The 25,034-nt window shown below is 53.8% G+C and overlaps 2 protein-coding genes across 5 annotated transcripts; one reads left to right on the forward strand and one right to left on the reverse strand.

Annotated features, from left to right (window-relative positions):
- Positions 1-343: 343 nt before the first annotated feature.
- Positions 344-16,223, reverse strand: LOC128311866 (uncharacterized). Of its 3 annotated transcripts, XR_008290502.1 has the most exons (6): positions 14,908-16,222; positions 14,332-14,392; positions 14,101-14,175; positions 10,925-11,112; positions 4,177-4,320; positions 344-1,035 (listed from the first exon to the last, which is right to left on the reverse strand). XR_008290502.1 is itself a non-coding variant. In XM_053203712.1 (5 exons), exons 1-5 carry the CDS (start codon positions 15,550-15,552, stop codon positions 4,315-4,317), a joined length of 975 nt encoding a protein of 324 aa, XP_053059687.1. In that variant the 5' UTR covers positions 15,553-16,222; the 3' UTR covers positions 2,635-4,314. The 3 variants fall into 3 exon arrangements, 2 of the variants coding, with proteins under 2 accessions (XP_053059687.1, XP_053059686.1); XM_053203712.1 differs by lacking the exon at positions 344-1,035 and having other exon boundaries at positions 2,635-4,320; XM_053203711.1 differs by lacking the exons at positions 344-1,035; positions 4,177-4,320 and adding an exon at positions 9,336-10,613 and having other exon boundaries at positions 14,908-16,223.
- Positions 15,156-24,508, forward strand: SERPINH1 (serpin family H member 1). 2 transcript variants are annotated; one of them, XM_015073901.3, is made up of 6 exons: positions 15,197-15,298; positions 16,773-16,816; positions 19,253-19,917; positions 20,334-20,432; positions 20,539-20,771; positions 23,466-24,508. In XM_015073901.3, the coding sequence occupies exons 3-6, from the start codon at positions 19,296-19,298 to the stop codon at positions 23,766-23,768; spliced, it is 1,257 nt and encodes a 418-aa protein (XP_014929387.2). In that variant the 5' UTR covers positions 15,197-15,298; positions 16,773-16,816; positions 19,253-19,295; the 3' UTR covers positions 23,769-24,508. The 2 variants fall into 2 exon arrangements, with proteins under 2 accessions (XP_014929386.2, XP_014929387.2); XM_015073900.3 differs by lacking the exon at positions 16,773-16,816 and having other exon boundaries at positions 15,156-15,298.
- Positions 24,509-25,034: the final 526 nt, after the last annotated feature.

The raw sequence follows: 25,034 nt of genomic DNA on the forward strand, positions 1-25,034 counted from the left end.
GAGCACCAGGGAGATACAGTGGGAGCACTCCGGGCGCTCCATGGGGCAATCCGGGAGGTCATCCCGGAGCCGGCAGAGCCTGCGTGGAGGCTTGCCGAGGAGCAAGTTTTTACCAGGCAAATCCAGGTGATGAAGGAGCAGCTCTCTGTCTGCGGTTCTGTAGTCCTGTGATAGGGTGGGGGTGGGAACGAGGCTCGTCCTGTGGCCAGTGTCTAACCAGGGCCCCAAAAGCTGTGGACGAGAGGGTCCTGGTACCCAGATTCCTCAATGGAGGATCAGCCCACCCTGTAGGACCAGCAGAGGGTATTCTCCCAGACGTGTCCTGCCAGCCTCTGGCCCTCACCCACCTACAAGAGAAACTTGTCATTCCGCTCTGTTTCTCTTCTCTCCTTGAAGTCAAGTGAGGAGGATTTCCGGAGCACTGTTCGGAGAGCTTGACACATGAGCCTTGACTCTGGGAGACACGGGGACCAGAAGTGCTCTCACACACAGTCTCTCACAGCAAGCGGCTGTGCATGGCGGCAGAGCGGGGAGGGCCGGGGCCCCGCTGGGAACGGCTTGCTGCCTGGGTAGACTGGACAGAGGATGCCTGATTATCCGGGGGACCTGATGGGGGCCTGCCTGTCTGAGTTGGTGTCCCTCTGCCCGAGGACCACTTTGGGGGCGGTGAGGAGATCCCAACAGAACGGGGACAGCTGGAAAGCAACAGGGAAGTTGCAAACCAGAAGAGGCCCTGCCTCATCAGGGGAAATCCAGGTGAGAGATCCCCAGAGGAGGAGGTTTCCTGAAAAATCTCCGGGAGAATCCCATGAATTAAGATCAACTTGGGACATCCGCCAGGGCCAGAGTGTCCCCAGGCTGGGTTACAACCGTATCAGGCAAGGAGGGCCTTTTCTGCCCTCTTTCCTGCTCTGCACTGCACTCTGGAGGGGCCACAGCCAGCAGCCGGTGATGGTCATGGAGGGAGAGCAGCGCCCTCTTCAGGTTTCCATTTTCTGAGGCAGGACTAGCTTGAAAGAAGGGTCTCATTCTAGACTGGGAAGATTTCAGAGTTTTAATATTACTTTGAGCTGTGTTAAAAAAAAAAATAGGGGCGCCTGGGTGGCTCAGTCGGTTAAGCGTCCGACTTCAGCTCAGGTCACGATCTCGTGGTCCGTGAGTTCGAGCCCCGCGTCGGGCTCTGGGCTGATGGCTCAGAGCCTGGAGCCTGCTTCCGATTCTGTGTCTCCCTCTCTCTCTGCCCCTCCCCCGTTCATGCTCTGTCTCTCTGTCTCAAAAATAAATAAACATTAAAAAAATTTTTTTTAAATAAATAAATAAATAAATGTGTGGATGACGTACATAAAATTAGACAGATTAGTATAAGCAGCCCCCATTACCCATCATTCCACTGCAACGATAATCAGCTCATACCAATCTTGTTTCATCTCCACCCTCAGCCCACTGCCTCTAATGTAATTTTGAATCAAATCTATGAGGAAGAGTAGAACAACTTCCTGCTTGCCTCTGAAAAATGAAAAATAAAAAAAGTCAACATCCTCTACTGTTTGATTAGGGCTCTCAATTTAGGGTGTAAACCTGGAATCAAAGCCGGCAGGACCCATGGAGTCCTTACACTGAAGGTGGGGCTCGTATCTGCTTCTTTTGTCATCGTGCCCACTACTCAGGTTGTGGAATCAAGGTAATGCTGGCTTCATAAGTTTTCCTTCCATTTCTATTTTTTGGATATCATGCCCACTACTCAGGACAGTGCCAGGCACGTAGTAGGTGCTCAATAAATTATTCTGGAGCCTCTCATTCTATCTGTTCCTCTGTTGCTATTCCAGGCAGCGGCTCTCCTGTGTGCATCAGGTGCACAACAAATGATGCTTTAGTATAAATGTGTGTGGTGAAATATTTGTAATAAAAATCTTTTGTTGTTTATCTGAAATTCACCTTTGACTGGGAGTCCTGTGTTTTAGCTAGCAACCCTAGGTGGGTCTTGCTGTCTCCTTGATCACCTGGGGCTCCTGGAGAAGCATTCTCAAACCAGCTTGCATCAGAATTACCTGGAGAGCTTGTTAAAACAGATTTCTGGGTCTCGCACCCAGAGTTTCTGATTCATAAGTCTGGGGTAGAGTCCAAGAATCAATCTTTCTTTCTTTCCTTCTTTCTTTCTTCCTTCCTTCCTTCCTTCCTTCCTTCCTTCCTTCCTTCCTTCCTTCCCTTCTTTCTTTCTTTAAACTTTATGCCCAACATGGGGATCAAGAGTCGCATGCTTCATTGACTGAGACATCCAGGCGCCCCAGTTAAAAACTTTCATTTCTAACAAGTTCCAGGGTGATACTGATGCTGTGGTCTTGGGGCCACATTCTGAAAACCACTGTTCCCGGACTCAGTCCATTACCCTAGAGAAACTCATGAACAGGATACAGTAAAGCACAGTGATCCAAAATGGCCACAAGAGGGCAGAAACGCCCCACTAGTTTGGCCTCAGGCCCCTCACTGTCTTGGGTCTGAGTTTATACCTTTGCTGAGCATTTGCTTTGGCCTGACCACGTCCAGGGGCTCTTGCTATGACAAAAACATGGGTCAGAGTCAGTGCCTGCTTTTGAGGAGCTCAAGGTCTGGAGAAGGAGACAGAGGTGTTAACGGGCAAATACAATTGGTGCTGAGGTGGTGAGAAGCGTGGAGTGGAGTGGGGAGGCTCTGGGAGCCCAGAGGAGGCTGGGGGTAGTCAGGCAGGCTTCCTGGAGGAGCTTGTCTCCTGAACCATGAATAGAAGTCACCCAGTTGGGGAGAAGAGGAGAAAGGACAATCTGGGCTTAGGAACCCTCGATGCAGGGCACACAGGCTGGGAGGTATTTGGTATGTTCAAGGGGGTAGTGCAGGAGCAGGGAAGAGAATGGGTGGGTGAATGCCTAATGAGGCTGGTAGCAGCTTGGCTGGATCCTGAGAGTCTCAGGGAGCTTCTGGAGGGTTTTAACTAGATGCTAGGGGAGGGTGTGGTGGAGGGACCAGAGGCAGGAAAACTAGTGAGGAAGCTGGTGCAAGGGTCTGGGGGAAAAGGTGACCAGATGAAGCAAGAATGGCAACAGTCTCTCATTTATTCATTCGTTTCTTCATTCATTCATTCATTCCACGCAATTATGGAACAACTTCTCTGAGCCGAGCCCTGGGCTGGGTTCTGGGCCTTGGTGGTGCTCAAGACAGACAGCTTCTGGCCTTCTCAGAGCTTAGACTCTAACAGGAGAGGCCACCATCCAACAGCCAATGGCACAGTGAGGCAGCTGTGGTCTCTGGGGACAGTACAAGGGATGCTAAGGAAGCCAAACGTACAGGCAGAGGTGAGGGTGGGAGGTATGACCCAGGAGAGTCCCTGACCCAGAGATCACAGATGCTTCATTCAGCCAGACCCTGGCACCTTCCCCACTGCAGTTCAGAGCTAACAATATGGTCTTTGAAGGCTGCTGCCACTGCTGGAGGTCCAGCCTTTCCTGCCCCCGGCCTCCCTTAGCCACACAACCCTGGCCTTTAGCAAGGAAGAAAGAAGGATTATATGCAGGTGCCAGGAGCTGGGCCCACTCCTCCACCAGAGTCAGTCTGGCCTCCAGCTCCAGGCGACTGCCCAGGCAGGCACCTTCTCCGAACATCCGGGGCTCTCTTCCTAAGCATGTGAAGTGTGGGCCAGCTCAAAGTTGAGGAGATGGAGGAGATGACCTTAAGTGCCAAGGAGATGCTCTGTGAGGCTGTCCCGGAGCGTACCTCATTCATCCGCAGAGGTGGGATTGGCTCCATGAGTAGAGTTCGTTAAAATCAAGCTAACTGGAGCATTACTTTCTAGAAAGGTGGCCTTCTTGCTCCTCCGAGAACATGCCGAGTTCATTCTAGCCTTGAGGGCTTTGCACATGCAATTCTTTCTGCTTGCTCTCCTCCACTCTAAGGCCTTCACAGGGTTGGCTTCTGTGGTAGGCAGAATAACGGCCCCCGAAAGATGTCTGTGTCCTAATCCTGGATGTGTTCATTCACAAGGTAAAGGAGATTAAATTACGAATATGAAGATGGGGAGATGACCCTCGTGGCCCAAGGGAATCACAAGAGTCCTTGTAAGAGGGAGGTGGGGAGAGGGGTTCAGAGTCAGAGAAAGAGACATGATGGTACAACAGGGGTCAGAGGAAGGGGGAGATATGATGATACCTTTGAAGATGGAGGAAGGGGCCACAGGTCAAGCCATGCAGGCGGCTTCCAGAAGCTCCAAAGGGCAAGGAAACAGATTTGCGCCTAGAGGCCCCAGAAGATACACAGCCCCGTGGACCCATTTTAGTCTTCTGACATCTAGAACTGTAAGATAATACATTATTTTAAGCCACTACATTCATAGTAACTTGTTATAGCAGCAACAGGAAACAAATACAGCTTATCATTTGGGTCTCGGGCCACCCCATGTAAAGTAGCTGGCCCCCCACCTCCACCCACCTGTTTTCATTTCTGCATAGGCCTTATCGTGACCCGAAGTTATCATACTTGGTTCTTAGTGTATAGCCTGTCTCCCCCAGCCTGTGCTGTGAGGCTCCTTGAGAGCAAAGGCCTTGCTGTGGTCACATAGTGAACACAGGTGCATAGAGGATTCTCCATAAATATTTGTTCCACAAGAGAAAGAAGGAAGGAATACCAAGAATATGGTCTCTGTCCCATGCACACAGAAGGCAAGGGAAGGGAGAGGCTTTGGTGGGCCGGGGGAGGCCTCCAGGCCGTGAGAAAGCAGAATGGAGGGACAGAGGCGTGGGGGGTGAGGGAGATGGCCACGTGCGTGCCTGTGGGAGCAGATGGCACCTAACACAGACGCTGTGCACGTATGTTCCCATTTATAGGGCTTTCCAGTTTCAAACTCAGCAACTTTTTTTTCTTTTGTCCCTCAGAACAGATATCCTTGTTCTCACTTCACAGATAGGGCACTGAGGCTCTGGACAGTGATCAGAAGGTGGAGAGACATCCAGGCACCTCTCTTGCAAGGACTCCGTGGGACGTGGGAGGTGCCTGAAGGTTCACCTGCCCCCAGCCTTGCCAATACCTCCTCGCAGGCTAGTTCTGCTGGCCAGGCCATCTTCCAGCCATTGCCCTGCCGTTCCCTCTTCCCCCGCTGCCTCGCCTCTCTTCTCCTCTCTTCTCCTCTCCTCTCCTCTCCTCTCCTCTCCTCTCCTCTCCTCCCCTCCCCTCCCCTCCCCTCCCCTTCCCTCCCCAGGCTGGGTCTAGGGTGAGGCCAGGGAGGCATTCACTTGGGTGCAAATTAAAAGGGGCATCAAAACCTCAGTAATCAAGAGAAATAACATCTGCAATATTTTAATAACCATTTTTAACGTTTACTTATTTATTTTGAGAGAGAAAGAGAGACAGCGTGAGTGGGGGAGGGGCAGAAAGAGACGGAGAGAGAGAGAATCCCAAGCAGGTTCCACACTGTGAATGCAGAGCCCAAGGCAGGGCTCAAATTCACAAACCGTAAGATCATGACCCGAGTTGAAATCAAGAGTCAGATGTTTAACAGACTGAGCCACCTGGGTGTCCCATTTTTTTTTTTTTTTGAATCAAAGGTAATGCAAAAAGAAATCCACAATGAACAAAATACCACAATCTCAACTATATATATATTTCTCTTTTGGCTCAGGCTCCAATATGGCTTGACACAGTACTGTTTTACTGATCTTGCCCAGACCGGCTACGTGATGCATGGGGCTCCTTCCTCAAAAATTATTCAGAATTTCAAGATGGCAACAGCAGGACATTTACCCAAGTGTGGGGCCCTTGGGAGGTCACACAGGTTATACACCCATGAAGTGAGCCTGGATCCTGACTTTATTTAAAATTTTTATATTTTGTTCGTCTTGGGTTTTTCCTTTTGCATTGGTTTTGATTTTTGAAAATATTACTTCTCTTGATTCCTGTGGGTTTGAGTGTTGCCATTGATTGTGCACCTGAGGAGAGCACCTCGCTTTCCTCACCCTCTCCACGTCTTCTCTACTTGGCGTTAGCTCCTTATCAACCCCAGGCAGTCTCCTCCAAGAAGTCTTCCCCACTCACCCCTCCACACCGGCAAGGTGTCAGGCACTTTTGGGCTCTGCAGCCCTCTTCCTCCTCCCCTGGTCACACCTCCAAGTATCTCCTGTGAGACCTGTTGCTTAAGAACAGAAAGGGGACTATGTAGGGGTAGTGCCCAAGATTTGGGCAACTCTGAGTTCTGGCCATCAGTGATGCCAGCGTCAGCCTCCTGATGCCCTCAGGTATGGCCCGTTTGCTGCAATGGACAGAACCCCAGACCCCAAGCGGGAAAACCTGGCTTCATTCAAATCCAGGCTCTGTCATTCCTGGGCTGTTTGAGGCTCAGTTTTCCCATTGCAAAATGGGAATTAAAATACCTACCTCCAGCAGGGTTATGGGACTTAACAAAGAATGCACAGGGTGGGCATCATAAATACTAGTTCCTTTCCTCTGCGCTTGGTCTGGGGGCTCAGACTGGTCAGCTGTGCCGCTTCCCGCGCCAGTCCCCAATCTCTGAGCTCTTTCCCGCAAGTCTCTGTCCCAGATTAAGAGACGGATAAACAGGCTCAGAGGGATCAGGGATTTGCCCAGAGTCGCATACAGAGTCAGAGGCTAAGCACAGCGGGGAACCCAGGACCCAGGATGCTCAGCCCCAGCTCTGCAGGTGCTCAACTCCTCCCCTCCTGCTTCCCGGCCTGGCCTCCGGCAGGCTGGGCTTGAGGGGAACCGCTGAGCCGGCGCAGCATTCGCGGGCCCCTCCCCCGCCTCGCGCCCACACGCACATGCACAGAGCGGAGGGCTCTGGGTGCTTCCATGAAAGGCGTGTTTCCCTCCTGAGTCAGAACAGACAGCTTTGGGGCGTGGCTGGGCTGCAGTCCCAGGGCTCGAGCCTGCGCCGGTCCTCCCTCCCTGCTGGAACCTCTGGGCAGCGGCCTGCACAGCTGCAGCCCCTCAGCCGGGCCTGCAACGATAGGCCCACGTTGCATCAGCGTGGCCTGTCTCTGCGCCGGCCCCCGCCCGCCAGCCAATGGGGCCTGGCCGAGTGTACAGATCCCGGCTTGGACCCACCCCACCCACCACGGAATCAGGGCAAGCTGGTCCTCCCTCCGCATTCACAGCGAGGGAGGAGGGGGCCCTCTCTGCACAGCATCCAGCATGGCCTTCTTCCTCTGCCCCCAGCCCCACCTGCCAGCTCCACCCTGATTCTCCTTCCTGGCGGTGGCAGAGATGCCCCCTCCGCCTGGACTGGGCCTGATTCTCCCCAGCCTGTTTTTCTCACGCTCTGTATCTGCTCTCACCCACACCTTCCAGCCCACCGTGTCCCTTACTCCACTATGCTCCCAAGTCGTCCTCTCCGGCCTGGCCTTCTCTCTCTCTCGAGTGCCAGGCTAAGTAAGGGATGCTGCCTTCTCCTGGATGTCTACAAGCTACAACCACCTTCCCTCCCAGGGTCCATCTCAGGAAGAGGACAAAGTGCCATCACCCAGGCCCGACATCCCAGAGTCCTCCTTCCCCCTGTTCCTGGGCCCTTCGTGCTCAGTCCACCACTAGGACCTCTCTAGCCCCATGGTTCCTGTCTGGGTCCAGGCGCTAGCATCTTGCTCTGGGTTATTGTGACAGTCTCCTCTCTGGCTTCTATCACTCTCCACTCAGCAGGCAGAGAACTACTTGAAAAACACCAATGTGACCTTGTCCGTTCCCTGCTAAATTGTCATCAGGGAGAAGCTCCAAGCTTCCCAGCCCCCAGAGCTCCTGGGAGACCCCTGGCTGGCCATCCTCTGCAGCTTTACCCACACATACTCCTACCCCCTCATGTGGTGACCTTTGTTGGGACCCTCCCTGCCTGCCCTGGCGGCTTCCCATGAAATGCTGTCAGGACCTAACTCATTTTAGCCTGAGGCCTAAAGCCAGCAGGCTTGTGGTAGTGGAAAATGACAGGCCTGGCCAGATGCGATCGAGCCCCAGCCTCCCAACCTCCCCAGAGCTGCAGTGAGGGCCTCTGAGCCCCAGGCCCCATTGGCTTGCCCTTCCCTACCCCCCACTCAGACAAAGGTCCTTCAGGCCTGGCTTGACCTCCCATTGGATGTTCTTTTCCCATTCACTTCATTGATTTTTAAAAACTGATTATAAAAGTAATATATGCTATTGAAAAATTTCAGAGAAGCAGAGAGGAGAAAATAGAAATAAGACGAGTTTCTATCTCCAAAGATAAATAGCATTAAACCCCTTAAGAGTATTTCCTTCCGGCCTTTTTCTATGAATATTATACACATTTCTCTATGTCTGTTATTAGTACACATTCATTGAAAAAATAAAACAATTTCAGGGGCACCTGGCTGGCTCAGTTGGTAGAGCAGATGACTCTTGATCTCGGGTCGTGAGTTTGACCCCACGCTGGATATAGAGATTACTTAAAAAAATAAAATCTTTAAAAATAAAGAATAAAAAATAAATAAAACAACTTCAAACAGCAGACATGTTTTAAAAATTAAGTGGAAAATCATCTAACAACAAGAGTGGGCTTTTTGGTGAGGTATGAACATACTTCCATTCATCTGTGCCTCTGCACATAGCATTTTCATAGATATGCTGTTTTATAAGCTGCTCTATTTGAAAAAAAAATTTTTAATGCTTATTTATTTTTGAGAGACAGAGACAGACTGTGAGCAGTCAAGGGGCAGAGAGAGAGACACAGAATCAGAAACAGGCTCCAGGCTCTGAGCTGTCAGCACAGGGCCCAAGGCGGGGCACAAACTCACAAACCATGAGATCACGACCTGAGCTGAAGTCAGACGCTTAACCAATTGAGCCACCCAGGTACCCCTATAAACTGCTCTATTTTTTATTCACCAATCCATTGAGCTGTCTTTCACTGAGAACTGAAACAGCTTCCTCCTTTATGATGGCTGCCCATGGTCCCTCCCTTACTGACATTCTCCAATTTTCAGCCCTTACGAGGCTGTAATGACCATTCTTGTACCTGTACCTATGCTCATATTTTCAAAAATAATTTCCTTCAGCTAAATTAAAAAAAAAAAAACACCTGATCTTTTTTTTCAAAAAGAATACAAATAACTTAAAATTTAAAAAATGTGTGAATACGGAATGCATTCATATACAGTTGACCCTAAAACAACACAAGGATTAGGGGTGCTGACCCCCCCACCCCCACAGAGTCCCGAAATCCACATATAACTTTTGACTTCCTCGGAACTTAACTGTTAATAGTCTCCCGTTGACCAAGAGCCTTACTGATAACATAAAGTCAATTAACACTTATTTGTATGATATATGTATTATATACTGTATCCTTACAGTAAAGTAAGGAAAATGTTTTTAAGAACATCGTAAGGAAGAAAAAATACACTTATAGTATTGTACCGTATTTATCAAAAAAATGTCTGCATATAAGTGCACCCACGCAGTTCAAACCCACGTCATTCTGGGTCAGCTGTAGTCCAAAAATAAGTCTCACCCCTCCCCCTTTCTCCTGTCCCTCCAGTCCTTCCCCCCCCACCCAATGGAAGGAATGTTGCCTTCCTTCCTCACCCACCTGCAGAGATGGTCTGTGTGTGCATCTAACAGCAGTGAACCGTCACATTATCCGTCACTTTGCCCTTCCATATCAGAATCAGGACATAAAGAACTTCCTACTTTTTGTTTTTTCCAGCTTCTTGGTATTCCTACTCCCTACCAATAGATAGGTTGTTTCCAATTTTTGCTCTCACAAACAATGTTGCAGGGAATTACTCAGTAACAGGTCTTTAAAGCTCCCAATGCAAACTGCCTTCTAGAAAGGGTGTGCCTCCCTCTCTCTCTCTCTCTCTCTCTCTCTCTCTCTCAAAAATTAATAAATATTAAAACAATTTAGAAAGGGTGTGCCAATTTCTCCTCCTGCAAGAACACTTCTTCCTGTTTAAAATGAAATCCCTCAGAGCCTTCTAGATCCTGCTCATATCCCCATGTTACAGATGAGGAAAGTGAGGCACAGAGAGGTGACTTTCCAAGATCACTCAATGAGAGGTAGCACCCAGACTTCCTAACAACTCCCAGGTTGGGCTCCTGCCCCTCTACGGGCTGCCGTCCTCTGCCTGGGCCTCCCCAGGCAAGCCGCCATGCCACTCACAACGCTTTGCTATCCTCTTGTGTGTGTGCAAGGCCAGGTGTGAGTGACACCAACAGGATGGCCCTCAGAGGACACAGCAGGAGTGGCCTGGAAGGACTGGACCAGGCCGAGAAGAGGCAAGCAGAGTGTGGAGTGGAGAGCCCAATGTCATTCGGAGTTCTCAGAGTGCTCTCCAGGTCCTTGTTTCATCTGTGCTTCTCATTATCTTCGAGATTATCATTGCCAGTTTACAGAGGGGGCTCTAGATCACGGGCACAAGGCTAAAACGTAGCAGAGCTGGGATAGGATCCAAGCCAGGGCTTCCTGTATTCATAACACAGAAGAGGCTGCACTGGGCTGAAGTAGATTAGGGCTGGGGTGTGGTTGGGTGGTCAGGATTCAGGGGTCCCTTTTCCGAGTGTCAGAGATGGTAAGACAGGGCGGTCAGCCCTGTGGGTGAGGTGGGCATCACTACCATTACAGCTGCTGGTGTCACCTAGAGGAGAGGAAGAGAGCTGGGAGCTGGGTGAGGGGTGAGGGAGACGGTGGGGGTGAAGAAAGGGCCAGGCAGTATTTAACAAGCCTCTACCACCCTACCAGCCCCCCAGCCTTGCAGGCAGCTGGAGCTATTTCCATGGGGCTGCCAGAGGAAGCCTCGGAGGGAGAGGCTGGGGGAAGAGAGGGACCTACCGATCCACTCAAAATAAAATGTGCTCCCCCACTCCTAAAGCTGAGCTTTCTTAAGAGCGTCCTCCCTTGCTCTGGCTCTGAAAAGGCAGAGCATCTCTGCCCAGGGGCACCAAGGACCTGTCTTTGCAAACTGGCACTCCTGATGCAAGGTGATGAGGGCAAAGAAGGGGCTTGGACTTTCTCCAGGGACCAGTGGGAGCCACGGAAGAGCTGGTACAATGGACGGAGCCCCCGGCTGGGGTCAGGAGCTCTGTGCCTGTGTTTGTCAGCTGGCAGGGAGTAGGGTGGCAAGAAGAAATCGCACCCTGTCATTTGACAAATGGAAACTGAAACTCAGAGACTAAGAAGTAACTTCGCCAAGGCGTGAAGGGGTGGAGAGATGAGAGTAGAATTCCAGACTTCCTGGCTGTGCCCTTTCGCCTGTGCCTGTACACAGGTTCCTATTAGGCATGTGTGCTATGTGTGGTGCTTCCGTGTTGCTGGAGAATATGCAGACACGTGCGCATGGGTGCTGCGGCTGTACGCGGATTGCACGAAGGGGCCACAGTGGGCGGATGGACACACGTGCATCCGCGGTGTCGTGTCGGTGGGCGTGTTGTGTCTCCTGGGTGTTGTGTCAGGCATGTGAGCGAGGGCATTGGACTTCCCGTGTGACTTCCCTCCACGCCAGGACGGCAGAGGGGTGGGGGGTGGGGCAGGCCTGCTTTGGGAGGAGGAGGGGAGAGATCCCATGCCCGCCCTCCTCACCCCCACACGGGCCTCCCACCCTTCGACGTGGCAGCTAGCAGGAACGCCCTTTCAGTCGCAAGGCCCCACACTCCACCGAGAGAACCCGAAATTGCAGAAATTGCGTTTCCCTGACTCATGCTTTGGGCTGCGAGCATATTCTTGGCTCCTGGACAGCATCTCAAAGAACTGCCTGTGGTGGCCCTGGCCCTCTGAGGGAAAGGGCCCACAACGGATTGGTTTCCAGAGGCTTCTTTGGCTCCAGTTTTATCCCATGTAAAAAAGGATAAAAGCATTACACTTCCTTCCAATTAACGTCCTATAATTAAGAGTGAGATACCAGTTAGGTGCCCAGCGAGGCCAGCCGTAGCAAAGTGCCCCATAAACGCCATTTTTCTGTCCTCCCCTTTCCCTACCTTCCCTTGGACAAATACTTAGTTTAAGTCTCAGGGCTGAATGCAACTCATTGTGCTCTAACATACTCCACTTAGCCTCCCTCAGTCTCAGTTTCCTCAGTTTTAAGATGGTGACATTCCTACTTACCCTGAAACAGTTAAATGTGATATGAGTACGGTGAACACTCAAATAATCTTTTATTTTTTGTCCTAGGATTCTGTGGGGGCAAGGACGTGTGAATCTAGCCACTGGGGCCAGAGCAAGCTGTTCCTGTAACCCCTGGTGAACCGGGGCCTGCCCATCTGGCTGGGTCAATTAGAAGCTAGCTGGTTTGGGGGAAGGAGGACTCGGGGTCCAATGTCTGGGCTCTGGCCCAGCTCGATCTCAGACTTGCTGTGTGATCTTGGGCAAATTTCCACCCCTCCCTGGGATGGGATAGATGTGGGGGGCAGGAACAGCTCCTGCAGGCAGCCGAAGGCACTGAAGGAATCCAGACCTGAAATGCTGGAGAGTCTCTCTGCAATGCAAGAGTGTTTCCTCCCTCCAAAAAGAGTGCTTTTTCCAGAAAGTGCAGCCCGGGAGTGTGGGGGAAGGGCCACAGCCAGGCCTGGGCTAGGCTCAGAGCTAAGAATAATGTGGCAAAGTCTCTCAACATTTTTTTTTTTTGCTGATCTTGGAAATTTAAAGGAGCCGTTGTCTTTCTTCACGGAGGTGGTGCTTGGAGCTCCAACGACTCAGGCAGCCACCTCCCATCACTCACTCACTCACTGTGCTTACCAAGTTCCTCTTCTGGGCATGCGCTATGCTGGGTACCGGGGACTCTGAGTAGGAGGCCGGGGTCTCCAGTGACACTCAGTGACAATACAGGGTGATGACACATCAATCCTGCCATAGAGGAGGCTTCTGACCCAGTTTGAGCTACAGTAGCGATCTGGTAAGACTGCCAGAGGGTCCCTTTTCCTTAGGCATCAGGAGATTCTCTCTCTGTGAATGGGGGTATTAGTCCTTTCTACTCTGACCTTCTAGGATTCTAGGTTTATCTAAGGGCAGGAGCCTCGGCTTACTCTTCCCCCTCAGGGCAGTCACTGAGAGTCACAGCATTCAGCTTACCCCTAAAAGTGTTGGCGAGGCCTCAGAGAGCTAAGAGATGGAACAGTGAGGAAGAAAGGGAATCTGTTCGATTTTGACAATCTAGACCTACTGGAAACCAAGACCAACCTTTCGTTTATTCCGCCAGCTTTGACGGACTCTTAGTGCATGGGCTGATTGCCATCTGAGGACCAAGCTGGGCGTGGGGGTGGGGTGGAGGGCGGGGTATGGCCTGTGACCCAGGCAGTTTCCTTGGATAGCAAAGACTTATCCTTAAAAGCAATACACAATTAAGGCAGGAAAGCACGTGAGAACCATGACAGCCACTCCAAGGAAACGGACACCACTCTATAGAGGAGCAATTTTGTTAATGATCAGACCTATCCTAAGAAAGAATACTGAGCTGCCTCTGTGGGACTCCCTGTTCCTGGAGGTGCTGTGTGCTTGCCTTTGGGATACTGTTGAGAGGCTTCTGCCTGGGGCTGTGCCCAGGAATCCACGACCTCTGAGATGCCTTGCAGCCCAGAGCCCCTGCTTCTTTTCTTCTAAGATTCTCTGACTATGAGATTTAACACTCTAAGATTCCTTAGATGGATTCAAAGATTCCATGGGGGTTCAAGTAAGATATCACCTTCTATGATGGTCACTTCAGGATTCAAGTTCTCTCCAATTCTGACCCTGATTCAAAGAGTCTGAACCTCTTCTAATCTAAGATTTCTCACAGTCTGTGTAATCAGACTTTGAGCAGCAGCCCCTAACCCAGACTTCCAAGTTAGTCACCAGCAGCAGACTGGGGTGGCCAGAAAGGGCCCTCCCCCCACCCCTCTGCCAGGGACCCAGATGATTCATCCACTGGGTGCTGGGATTCATTTGTTCCCCATGATCCAAGGATGCACCAGGAAGAAAGAAGATACTCAAGATAGTTTATTGATTGAATGAATGAATGAGTGAGCGAATGAAGGGTCTCTCTACCCTGTCCCTTCCTCTCCACATTGTGCCCACTTGTTATCTATCCCTTCACTATTAGAGGTATGGGCATGTCCTAAATAATCTTCTGCTGCCTTCTTGAGTTCCCTACTAACCTGCATGTTTCCTTCTCATCATGTACATCCTTGAGGACGGGGACTTTGTCCTTTTCTCAGCTGTATCTGTAGCACCTAGAAGAGAATTGAATATCCAGCTTAGCTCAGAGCTCAAGGGACTATCAGTTGTGGGAGGGTGGGGTGAGAGGGGTTGATAGACCTGGAGCCATGGGAGGAAACCCGGACAGGGAGGGGGCAGGGATAACCAAGGAGAGAGGGAGACAGACTTACAGATGGGAAGGAAGCAACGAATGACAGCACCACATTTCACAGCCAAAGAAGGAACTGTGGCCTAGAAAAAGAAAGTAACTTGCTTAGGGTCACACAACATATTACTTAGTGGACAGTCAGGGTTCTCCTTCCTGACTACGACGTTCCCCCGGAGTCCCCGCCTCTATCACTTCAAGACTTTCTAGGGTGAGGGTCCGCTATTGGGCCCCTCAGGACCCCTCTTCCCCTCAGGGCAGTCACTAAGGTCGAGCTCCGGTGATCAGGAGAAGCTGCGGATGGAGAAAGATGCTGCTTCTCAGTTTCTGACCACCTCCCCTGAGACAAAGCAGAGGGGTCCTGACTGAGGAGGGGGCGTGTCGCAGAACCCAATTAAGTTTCAGCTCTAAAACGGGGGAACGGATCCCCTTGGGGCAGAGACCTTGCAAGGGAAAGGACTGCTGGAAGGAAGTGCGATCCGGGGTAAGATTGTGGGGATTGGGGATGCTCCTTTCTGGGGAGCTGGACCCTGAAACTCAGTGTCCCCTCCAGCTCAGTGATTCGAACTACCCCCCTCCCCACCCCCCGCCCACTCCCCACCTCCAGAACCGGAAAAGTCCGGAGTCTCCGTAGTGTCCACGCGCAGCGCAGGTCGTGCGGTCCGGTGCCCGGCCTCTCTGCTGGGGGTTCCCAGCGCGCCCCGCCCCCCCATTGGGGGGCAGTAGGACCCAGGGGCCGGGTGAGAGCGCGCAGGGGGAGGGGCGGCAGCCAGGGCGGTCTGGGGGAGGTCTTTGGCTGTTTTTTTTTTTTTTTTTTTTTTGGCTGAGCCGGGGCGCCCTCCGGAAGCATTTCCAACTTTCCAGAAGTTTCTCGGGACGGGCGGGAGGAGGGGAACGCCATATATAGATCTGGGGAGCCGAGAGCGGCGGAGAGTGGAATCCGTCCGCGGCTTGAGTGGGACGACTGTCCGGCGCCAGCCCACCCAGCCCAGGTGAGGGAGGGGGCCGGTCTGCGTGCGGCGCTTTGGGGGTGCCCCGGAGAGTGAGAGAGGGCGGGAGGCCGCCGGGAGGGATTGGGGGCCAACCCAGAGCCCGCAAACCGGAGTCCTTGGCCCTTAGGGAGCAGCTGGGGCGTTCGGGGTCGGGAGCCAGGGGCGGCTGAGTGAACCTGTAGGACTAGGGCGAGATCAGGGCAAGGGTGGGGAGTCGGGGCGCTCAGAGGCTCGGAAAAAGTGCAGGCTTCCATGGGAGTTTGGGGCAGGGGTGCTGACGGCAGGGAGGAAACAGTGGGGCTGGGAGCCAGGATGCTGAGACTGCCTTGTGCAGGAACCAGAAGGGAGGAGGTGGGGTCTGGGGGCCTCTCCAGCAGCGGTGGGAGGCCAGGCCAGCTTTGTAGTTCGGGGCGCCTCCACCTCTAGGGCTGAGGCCCGGGGGCCTGCGGAGGTAGGTGGACCAGCCTCCTGACGGGCAGGGTGGCATCTGCGCCTCCTGAAAGTAGGGTGGTAGGAAAGGAGATGAAGTAGTCTTGGCTTTTCCTGGGAGGGGTTCTTGGGATCCCCACCGTTTGGGAAGAGTCACAAACGGTGGCTCCATTTCTGATCAGCAGCCTGCATGTGTCCATGTTGGCAGCTAAAGGAGCAGCTTGACCAGTGTCCCCCACCTCCCTTGGGAAGGGGGTGAGGAATCAGCAGGCTCCATATCCCCCCACCCAAGAGGGGAGGGTTAGCTGATTAGAAGGCTTTGAGTCGCCCACTCTCAACTCTGTCCACTGCCACCTGGTTCTTGGAGTGGCTGCAGGGTTAAGGCTACTTCCAAAGGCCAGGGTTCCCTGCCCCCAGCCTAGGGACATTCCTGAGGCGGCCAGAGTGGAGGAAGAATGAAACCACTTCCAGCATGGCCAGGAGGCCCTGCCCCTCCTTTTCTCCGTTTCCGGCAGGTCCCTCTGGGCTGTAGGGCCCGGATGGAGGGGAAGGAGGCTGGAGGGAAACTGGGGGCCTTGGTTCCCTGGAAGCCTCTGGCTGGCACCACACCCTCCTGTCTTCAGATGGTTCACCTGCCCATCCCCCCCTCCTGAGGCCTCCGGATCCAGTCCTTTTGTTTCTGGTCACCGGGATTCCCAGCAGAAATGGTTTTGTTTTGTTTTAACCTCACTGTGTAACAGGATACCACATCCAGGCTTCCTCTGGGGGCTCTGCGGGTGCTTCCCAGGAGGAAGAAGCCCTGCACTGGGAGGCCTGCCCCCCCACTGGTCCTGTGGGACCTGGGGTGGCTCCCTGCTCCACTCTGGCCTCAGTGGCTCCCGCTGTACAGTGAGGTCCCTGTGGAGCTGGGACTAGCTGTGCCTTCCTTTGTGCCAGGGGCAGTGTAGATGGGGTCCCATGTTGGGGTTGGGCCTTCCAGGCCCCGCCTTACCACCGCTCCAGCTCTGCCCTAGCCCATCCTCCTCATTCTTCTGTTTTCTTTCAGAATGAAAAAGGCAGGCACTGACCTCCCCCTGAGGCAGTTTCCAGGTACTTTAGACTCCCTCAAAGTGTTTGAGATCCTCTCTGGTGACCCCTAGCATTTGCTTCTCTTCCCTCTTACTTACAAAAACCCAGAATCCAGTCTCAACTCAGTCTGGCTAGCTGTGAGCACAGCCCTTGGCTCTCTGATCCAACAGTTTTCTTTGTGGGACTGTAAAGTCATCTAACCTCGGCCTCAGGGCTGGGATTTCTCTGTGGCAACGCGGGCTGGGCTGTGGGAAGCTGGCTTGCTTGCAGTGACTTGCCTCCCTCTGTTGCTGCTGCTGGGTCAACGTTAAGGGCGGCCCTTCTCCGCAGCCACACATCTCCCTGCACCTCCCTGCAGAGACCCTGTGCAGATTCAAGGAGGCTCTGGGCCACCCCCTGGGACCTGCACCCAGGCCTCCTGCTTCCCAGGCTGGAAGCCCCCCTCTGCCGGCGGCGGATGGAGATAATTCAGTTTCCAGCCTGCCACGTCACCTAGAGTGGGAGCTCGAGCAGGAGGAGCAGGAGCGCGGCTGCGTGGCTGCCTGAGGAATCCCAAACTAGTCATTTGGAGCTTTCTTGGAAAGCCCCTCCCAACCCTTTGAGGTTCTGGTTGGCTGGGGGTGGGGGCTGTCAAGATGGTGTCTGCCACGTGGCAGGGCTGGGAGCTGGGCTCCTTGACTCTCTCCCAGTGGGATGCTAGTGGCCTTTTCCCCCCCCCCGCGTCTGTGCTCTGGCATCAGCTGTATGGACTAGAGGTGGCCTTCAAGTTGAGTGACCAAATGCCTGTTGTCCAGGCAGAATAATCATTAGTGCCCCATTTTACTCTCTTAGGCATCCTTTTGTGTGAAGTAATTCTTCGGTCTTTCTGCTTTTGAGGCCCCAGGCCTGATGGGGAAGGAGCTAGGGCTGGGAGGAAGGTGGGCCCTGAGATCCCCCCTCTTGTCTGCGCTCTAGGGTACAGGTCTCTCTTGGGCCTTGCGCCCCGCCCCCCCCCCCCACCGCTTTCTCCACGCGTCCTTTGCTTCCCCCTTTACGCTGCACCTTCCGAGAGGTGGCCGCCCAGAGAGGGGGGACCTGCCTCGGTTCACAGGATGGCTACAGCAGTGGAGTCTTTCCAGAGACCCAGTGCTCTTGCAGGCAGGCCGAAGTCCTGAGGGTCCTCTGCTAGGATTCTCAATTTGGAGGTCCTTAAGGACCCCAGGATGGGATCCGCTGGAGCAGTGGGACCCCAGCCTCCACCAGAGTTCCTACCAACCCTTCCCTTCCCCCTATCCATCTTGCCTGAAAATAATGGGGAAGTATCCCATGTGGAGAGACTGTCCTGATTGGAGGCCCCGGGAGGAGAGTGAGGCTTGTTTTGGGGACCAATGCTATTGCTGTGGTTTGGAAGGGATCCTGAGGAGAACCCTGAAGCCACAGAGCGGAGGGCCTGTGTGATAGCCAGGCTCTGTCAGATTGGAGGGCAGAATGGAATCTGAGGTGGACCCAGCTTCCTGTGAACACGCTTCTGGTTAGCCTCTGGTGAACGGGAGGGGGTGTCATTGCTCCATTCAACTGTGACTTACTCCTCCTCCAGGATCCTTCCTCTCAGGAAACCTACCCCCCACCCCACTTTTGTCCTGGGGATTTCCCATCCATTCTCGGGACTGTGGACAGATGGACAGGCATGTCCCTGCTAGGATAGAGGCCTTGGGCGTGGAGACCTAGACCTTTATGGCTTGGCAAATGGAGACTGAAGCTGAGAGAGGAGTGGACACACGCTCAAGGTCACCCTTGGGCTGCAGAGTTTAGCATCTGGGTTCCCCCATTTAATGAGTGAGCCAATGGGTGACTCATTAACATCCCAGGGCAGGGTAGAAGGCACAGAGGGAGGGGCAGTCCTTCATCCTGTCCCAACAGGACATCCTTTGTCCAGGCACCTGAGCTTCATGCAGACCCTCAGTCCATCCGCCACATTTTTCCACTGGAAAAGGGTTCCGGGGTCATATGAGATCAGAGCTAGTCTGTATACAAAATGAAGATCCTAAGTCTGCCCAAGTGGCCCTGATTTTTGTTCATTGAGGAACAGCTGAGGCCCATTGTGTGCTAGGCACTCAATGTAGAGGATAACCAGACTGGCTCGATTTCTTGTCCACTCGGAGTTCATAGACTAGTTAGGGATGGAGATCACGTATAATAAACACACAAGACTGACTGTTGTAAATTCTGTGTAAGAAATCAATAGGGTGGAGCTGTTGCCTTGCTAGAAACCCTGCTCCGGATTAGGAGCTCAAAGAAGGCCTCAGAGAGACTGGGCAGACTGAGACCTCTGATCTGGGCAACTCTTGAGTTAGGTCTGGGTTCCCCAGAACTCTGAGCTCTCTTGATCCCATCTGCAGGGGACTTGGTGGCTGCCAGAAGGCTGGGGATGGTTCCTGGGGAGGAACATCTAGGGTTTCAGGACCACCCTCTCTCCAGCCCTCACAGGTCCCCCGTGGTGCATACAACCCGCCTCCCAGCCATGCGCCTCCTCACGCTCATCGGCGCCTGCTGCCTCCTGGCCGTGGCTCTGGCCGCCGAGGTGAAGAAGCCCGCGGCTGCTGCAGCACCGGGCACGGCAGAGAAGCTGAGCCCCAAAGCGGCCACGCTGGCCGAGCGCAGCGCCGGCCTGGCCTTCAGCCTGTACCAGGCCATGGCCAAGGACCAGGCGGTGGAGAACATCCTGCTGTCGCCTGTGGTGGTGGCCTCGTCCCTGGGGCTCGTGTCACTGGGAGGCAAGGCGGCCACGGCCTCCCAGGCCAAGGCGGTGCTGAGCGCGGAGCAGCTGCGGGACGAGGAGGTGCACGCGGGCCTGGGCGAGCTGCTGCGAGCGCTCAGCAACAGCACGGCGCGCAACGTGACCTGGAAGCTGGGCAGCCGTCTGTACGGGCCCAGCTCGGTGAGCTTCGCAGAGGACTTCGTGCGCAGCAGCAAGCAGCACTACAACTGCGAGCACTCCAAGATCAACTTCCGCGACAAGCGCAGCGCCCTGCAGTCCATCAATGAATGGGCGGCGCAAACCACCGACGGCAAGCTGCCCGAGGTCACCAAGGACGTGGAGCGCACGGACGGTGCCCTGCTGGTCAATGCCATGTTCTTCAAGCGTGAGTCCAGAGGGGTGGGGCGGCCGGGCACAGAGCCCTCAGCAGCTGGGGTGGGGAGCCAGCTCGGCACGTGTTGCCCAAATGCCCGACAGGTGCCAGGGCAGAGGGCGGACGTGGCGGTGGCTGAGCCGAGGGTCCTCCTGAAAGAGTTCTCTGTCTGGTGGAATCAGCCGGACCCTGACTGTAGAGAGCTGTTCCTCATAGCTTCAGGCAGCATGTCGCGGGGCCAACGCCCGTGTCCCCCAAAGCGGGGAGCATGTACTCTGTGGACTGGGCGCTGGGGTGGGGGGGAAGGTGAGCCCCAAAGACTAGAACGGAAGCCTGTGGCAGAGAGAGATCCAGGGTGTGCAGTTGGGGGGCTGTGTTCTGAGTGGGGGCCGTCTATTTCTGACCTTGCGTTCTGCTTCCCACTCCAGCGCATTGGGATGAGAGGTTTCACCACAAGATGGTGGACAACCGAGGCTTCATGGTGACCCGATCCTATACTGTGGGTGTTACCATGATGCACCGCACAGGTGGGTGACCTGCGGAGCTGGGGGCTGAGGTGGGGGGGTGAGGGCGCTCGGGGCCTAGGCCGCCCCCAGCCCTGCGTGCCCAGTGCCCTCTCGGCTCTCCTCCCAGGCCTCTATAACTACTATGATGACGAGAAGGAGAAGCTGCAGATTGTGGAGATGCCCCTGGCGCACAAGCTCTCCAGCCTCATCATCCTCATGCCGCACCACGTGGAGCCCCTCGAGCGCCTTGAGAAGCTGCTGACCAAGGAGCAGCTGAAGATCTGGATGGGGAAGATGCAGAAGAAGGCTGTCGCCATCTCCCTGCCCAAGGGTGTGGTGGAGGTGACCCACGACCTGCAGGTGAGGGATGGCCCAACTTGGGGTCTGCAGGGCCTGGAGGAGAGGGGTGCTTGGGGCACCCATTCGTCAGCTCAGCCGGTCTGTCCTGAGCCTCCGTGGGTGTCCAGGTAGTACTGGGCACTGCTGCGGGGAGAAGTCTGGGACCTGCCTTTGGGAACATAATGGTGACATCCGTAGTTAAATGAAATAGAGCGCCTGCTGTATGCCAGACACTCTTCAGAGCATTTCATAGATGTTAACCTTTTAATTCTCGAAACAACTTCATTAGGTAGGACTAACGAGCTTCTTAGAGATGAGGAAACCGAGGCTCAGGAAGGTTAAACAACTTGCCCACAGTCACATAGATGGTAACTCAGACATCTGGCACCAAGCTGTGCCCTAGTCCCGTGCCATACTGCCTCTGAGCCTGAGGTGCCCCCAGTTCTAGACTGTTCCAGCCGAAGGGTCGTCCCCTGTGCAGCAGTAAGACGAACAATGGCTGTCAGCAGTGAGGCACTCGGGGTGGCTGGAAACTGAACCCACGCATTCAACGTTATCTTCTCCTCATGACCGCCCTGGGTGTTGGCCAGTGGCTTGAAGGGAGGCAGTGACTTGCTGAGGTCACCTTGGTTAGTGAGTGGTAGAGCTGTGATGAGTCCTCAGGGTGAAAATTCAAGGTGGCCTTTTTGTCAGTCAGGAGAGATTTTTTTTTTTTTTTTTTTTTTTTTTTTTACCTACTCAAAAGGGAAAACTTTTATCTCATTCGTGCCTTGGATGCCAGAAATGGCTCCTTGGTAAGCTTCTCACTCACAGGATTGATTCAGATTCACTGCTAACACTGTGGAGAGCTTGTGATGAAATGGGGCTTTGGCTCCAGACCACGGACTAGTGGCCCTTGCGTGGCCTGTGCTGTGGATCATGCTGAGGTGTCCAGAGAGGAGCCATCACCACATCCTGGACCCGTCCAGGTTCTTCCCCAGCTTCTCCTTCTGCCGTGGCTGCTCTGACGCCATCCTCCCTTTTTTTCTCCCGTGTCTTCCTGGAACCCTGGGTGGACACACAAGTCCATGGGGTACGTGGAGTTGAGAAATTTGACGTGTGTGACTTGTGTAAGGTCATTGGGACTGGAGTCACTGGGCGTAGAACACCTGTCTCAGGACCCCCTGACCCTCAGGACCCCAGCTCAAGTGCCTATTTGGCCGCACCAGGGAGGTGGCCTGTCCTGCAGAAACCTGGGCCCAGAAGCTGCTGGTGACTCGGCCAGTAGTCCTTCTCTGCAGCGTCTTCCTCACTGAGCCGCAGGGAGACCAGGCTCCGGTCGTGGGGGATAAGGAAGGCTTCCTGGAAAACGGGGTGGTTAAAGCATTCTACAGGGATGGGGGTGGCCATTGAGACACCATTGAGGGTGGCGGCTGTTCAGTGAGACCGTCGAATAAAGTGCTGGGAGAGGTATGCTAAGGGGTAAGGCCACAGCACAAGCACAGTTGACATACGAAAGCGCTTGTACTTGGCTTCCGGCGGCTCTGCAGAGCCAGGGCAAGTGTGTGTGTGTTGGGAGTGGGGTGCATGTTTGTGGGGGTGCGTTTTAATTTTGTACTATGGGAATATGTAAAAACATATATTGGGGCGCCTGGGTGGCTCAGTCGGTTGAGCGTCCCACTTCGGCTCAGGTCATGATCTCATGGTTTGTGAGTTCAGGTCCCACATTGGGTTCACTGCTGTCAGCGCAAAGCCCGCTTCGGATCCTCTGTCCCCCTCTCTGCCCCTCCCCTGCTTGCAGTCTCTCAAAAATAAACAAACATTTAAAAAAAGATGTATCACGTATACATTAAAACTTGATCAGTGTAATGAACTCTCTTGTATCCATCACCCAGCTTCAATCATCAGCAGCTCGTGACCGGTAAGGAGTCATCGATACACAGCCATGTCTCCCCCAACAGATTATTTTCTGTTAATTGTTTGTTTAGTTTTGAGAGAGGGAGAGAGAGCATGATGGGGAGAGGGGTAGAAATAGAGGGAGACAGAGGATCCGAAGCAGGCTCTGTGCTGACAACAGAGAGCCCGATGTGGGGCTTGAACTCACAAACCATGAGATCATGACCTGAGCCAAAGTTGGACACTCAGCCTAACCAGCCAGGTGCCCCACCCCCATCAGATTATTTTGAAGCAATTCCCAGGCAGAAAGCACCCTGGACAGGTTTTAAAGCCCCAGGATTATATGGTCATAGTTATCCTTAGAGTAGTCTTCCTTACATTTGAGCGTGCCAAGAATTACCTAGAGATTTTGTTAAAGAAGCTTCCTGGGTCCTCCCCCAGAGATTCTGATAGGTGGCTCTGGGAGAGAGGGCGTCAGGAGACGTGTGTTCCATATAAGCTCCCAGGTGGTGCCCGTACTGGCAGTCTGTGACCCGTGCTTTGAGAAGCACTGATCAAGATTGCTCAGCAGGACTGGGGATAAATTCTGCCTTTCCCCCGAGTCTCCGTGTCCTTCTCTGTTATGTGGCAATTAGAGGTTCTTGCAGGGTTGTCGTGAGAGTTAAGAAAGCAGTGGTTTGAAGTGCCTACATCATGTCTGGCATACAGGAGGTGACGGGGAGGTGGTAATCTCTTCTCTGAGGAACAGGGTAGGAGGTGATGGGTGGTGAGGGTGGAGGGTGCGGGTCTAGGAGCCTTGCCCATCTCGCGGCCTCACCTGGCACCTGCCTCATCCTGCAGAAACACCTGGCCGGGCTGGGTCTGACTGAGGCCATCGACAAGAACAAGGCAGATTTATCACGCATGTCGGGCAAGAAGGACCTGTACTTGGCCAGTGTGTTCCACGCCACTGCCTTCGAGTGGGACACAGAGGGCAACCCCTTTGACCAGGACATCTATGGGCGCGAGGAGCTGCGAAGCCCCAAGCTCTTCTATGCTGACCACCCCTTCATCTTCCTGGTTCGAGACACCCAGAGTGGCTCACTGCTGTTCATTGGGCGCCTGGTTCGGCCCAAGGGTGACAAGATGCGAGACGAGCTGTAGGGCCCCAGGGTCGTGGGATGGCAGGAGGCAGCCGAAGGCTCCTGAGACACATGGGTGCTATGGGAGGGAGGGAGTTGAGGTACTGACCTTGGATAGTCCATGGGGTAGGGGTGGGCAAACAGAGCAGGCTTCCTGTGTGTCTGAGCAGACTTCCCAGCCATCTGCTTGGACGTGGGCTCCCAGATACCATGATGCTGAGCCCAGGAACCCCAGGGACCCCACATTCTGTGGGACCTGGGCAGCAGTCATGTCCTGCCCTCAGAGCCCTGGGTTTAAGCCTGCCTCAATCAGTGTTCATATTTATAGCCAAGTGCTTTCTCATCTGTGAGACGGAATCGAGCTAGTGGGGGGCTTAGCCCAGGCCCCGTGGAACGGGGGCCCTCTTTCCCTGACCCGACCATCACCTCAGCCCTCTCTCCAGCTCTATTCCAATCCTCTCCCAACTTCCCTCAACTATAAAATGAGGTGCTGCACCCCCTGGGACAAGTACTCCCATGATGGCCCTGGCCCCAGTTGAGGGGGGGGGGATCGGGAAATAGCTCATGGGGGTGGGGGTGGGGGCTCATGGGCGGATTCTGGTCAGGCATCATGGGGATGAACTTTTTTTCTCCGTTTGTAGATTTTCAAAGATGGGGAGGGAAGGGGGAAAATGAGCCTTTGTTGCTGTCACATCAAGAACTTATTTGTACAATTTTTTTTTTCAATAAAACTTTTCCAGTGAAGTTTTGTTGGAGCATGGAGGGTGACTGGATCAGAGATTCCCATGTCATTTTTCCCGGGAGACAAGGGCTCCTTGTGTTAAGCCAGGGCCCATATCAATATGGTGCTGAAATGCTGGCAGATAACTGCAGGCCCCCTACATGCCGACTCGGGAAATGGTTTTGGCTTTGGCCGCCCTGGAGAGGTGGCTTTGGGGCTGGGGTGACAGTGCTGGACCTGGAGCCCGGGGCATTCTACGCTGGAACTTTGGCTCTCCAGTCTTCAGTTTCCTAGCTCTTCAAACTGATCTCATCCATAGCCAGGTTAGATAGGCTGCCTGACTGGGCCCGGCTTTGGCAGGAAGGAGCTTGTGGGATCCTTGTCCCATTTGGGTGTGCAGCAGGAAAGGAGGAGGGACCTGACACAGCCCTCCTCACATGGTCCTTGGGGCTCTTGACCTCATAGCTCAGGAGGAGAGAGGGTGAGTGGGGCAGAGGAAACTGGATTCGACACTGCTTGCTGGCAGTGTAGTCTCGCGCAGGTCACTTCCTCTCTCCGGGCGCCTCT

Source organism: Acinonyx jubatus, chromosome D1 (genome assembly GCF_027475565.1).
Source record: "Acinonyx jubatus isolate Ajub_Pintada_27869175 chromosome D1, VMU_Ajub_asm_v1.0, whole genome shotgun sequence".
In the NCBI taxonomy this organism is placed as follows: Eukaryota; Metazoa; Chordata; class Mammalia; order Carnivora; family Felidae; genus Acinonyx; species Acinonyx jubatus.

Bases quoted from the DNA above. Each gene is read 5' to 3' on its own strand.
- LOC128311866 (XM_053203711.1), bottom strand. From the start codon at position 15,552: ATGGAAGCCTGCACTTTTTCCGAGCCTCTGAGCGCCCCGACTCCCCAC. The intron at 14,393-14,907 runs GTGGGGAGTGGG...TTCTTTTTCTAG, and splicing joins GGACTTTTCCGGTTCTGGAG to GCCACAGTTCCTTCTTTGGC. The intron at 14,176-14,331 runs GTAAGTCTGTCT...ATTCTCTTCTAG, and splicing joins TCGTTGCTTCCTTCCCATCT to GTGCTACAGATACAGCTGAG.
- SERPINH1 (XM_015073900.3), top strand. From the start codon at position 19,296: ATGCGCCTCCTCACGCTCATCGGCGCCTGCTGCCTCCTGGCCGTGGCT. The intron at 20,433-20,538 runs GTGGGTGACCTG...CTCTCCTCCCAG, and splicing joins TACCATGATGCACCGCACAG to GCCTCTATAACTACTATGAT. The intron at 20,772-23,465 runs GTGAGGGATGGC...CTCATCCTGCAG, and splicing joins AGGTGACCCACGACCTGCAG to AAACACCTGGCCGGGCTGGG.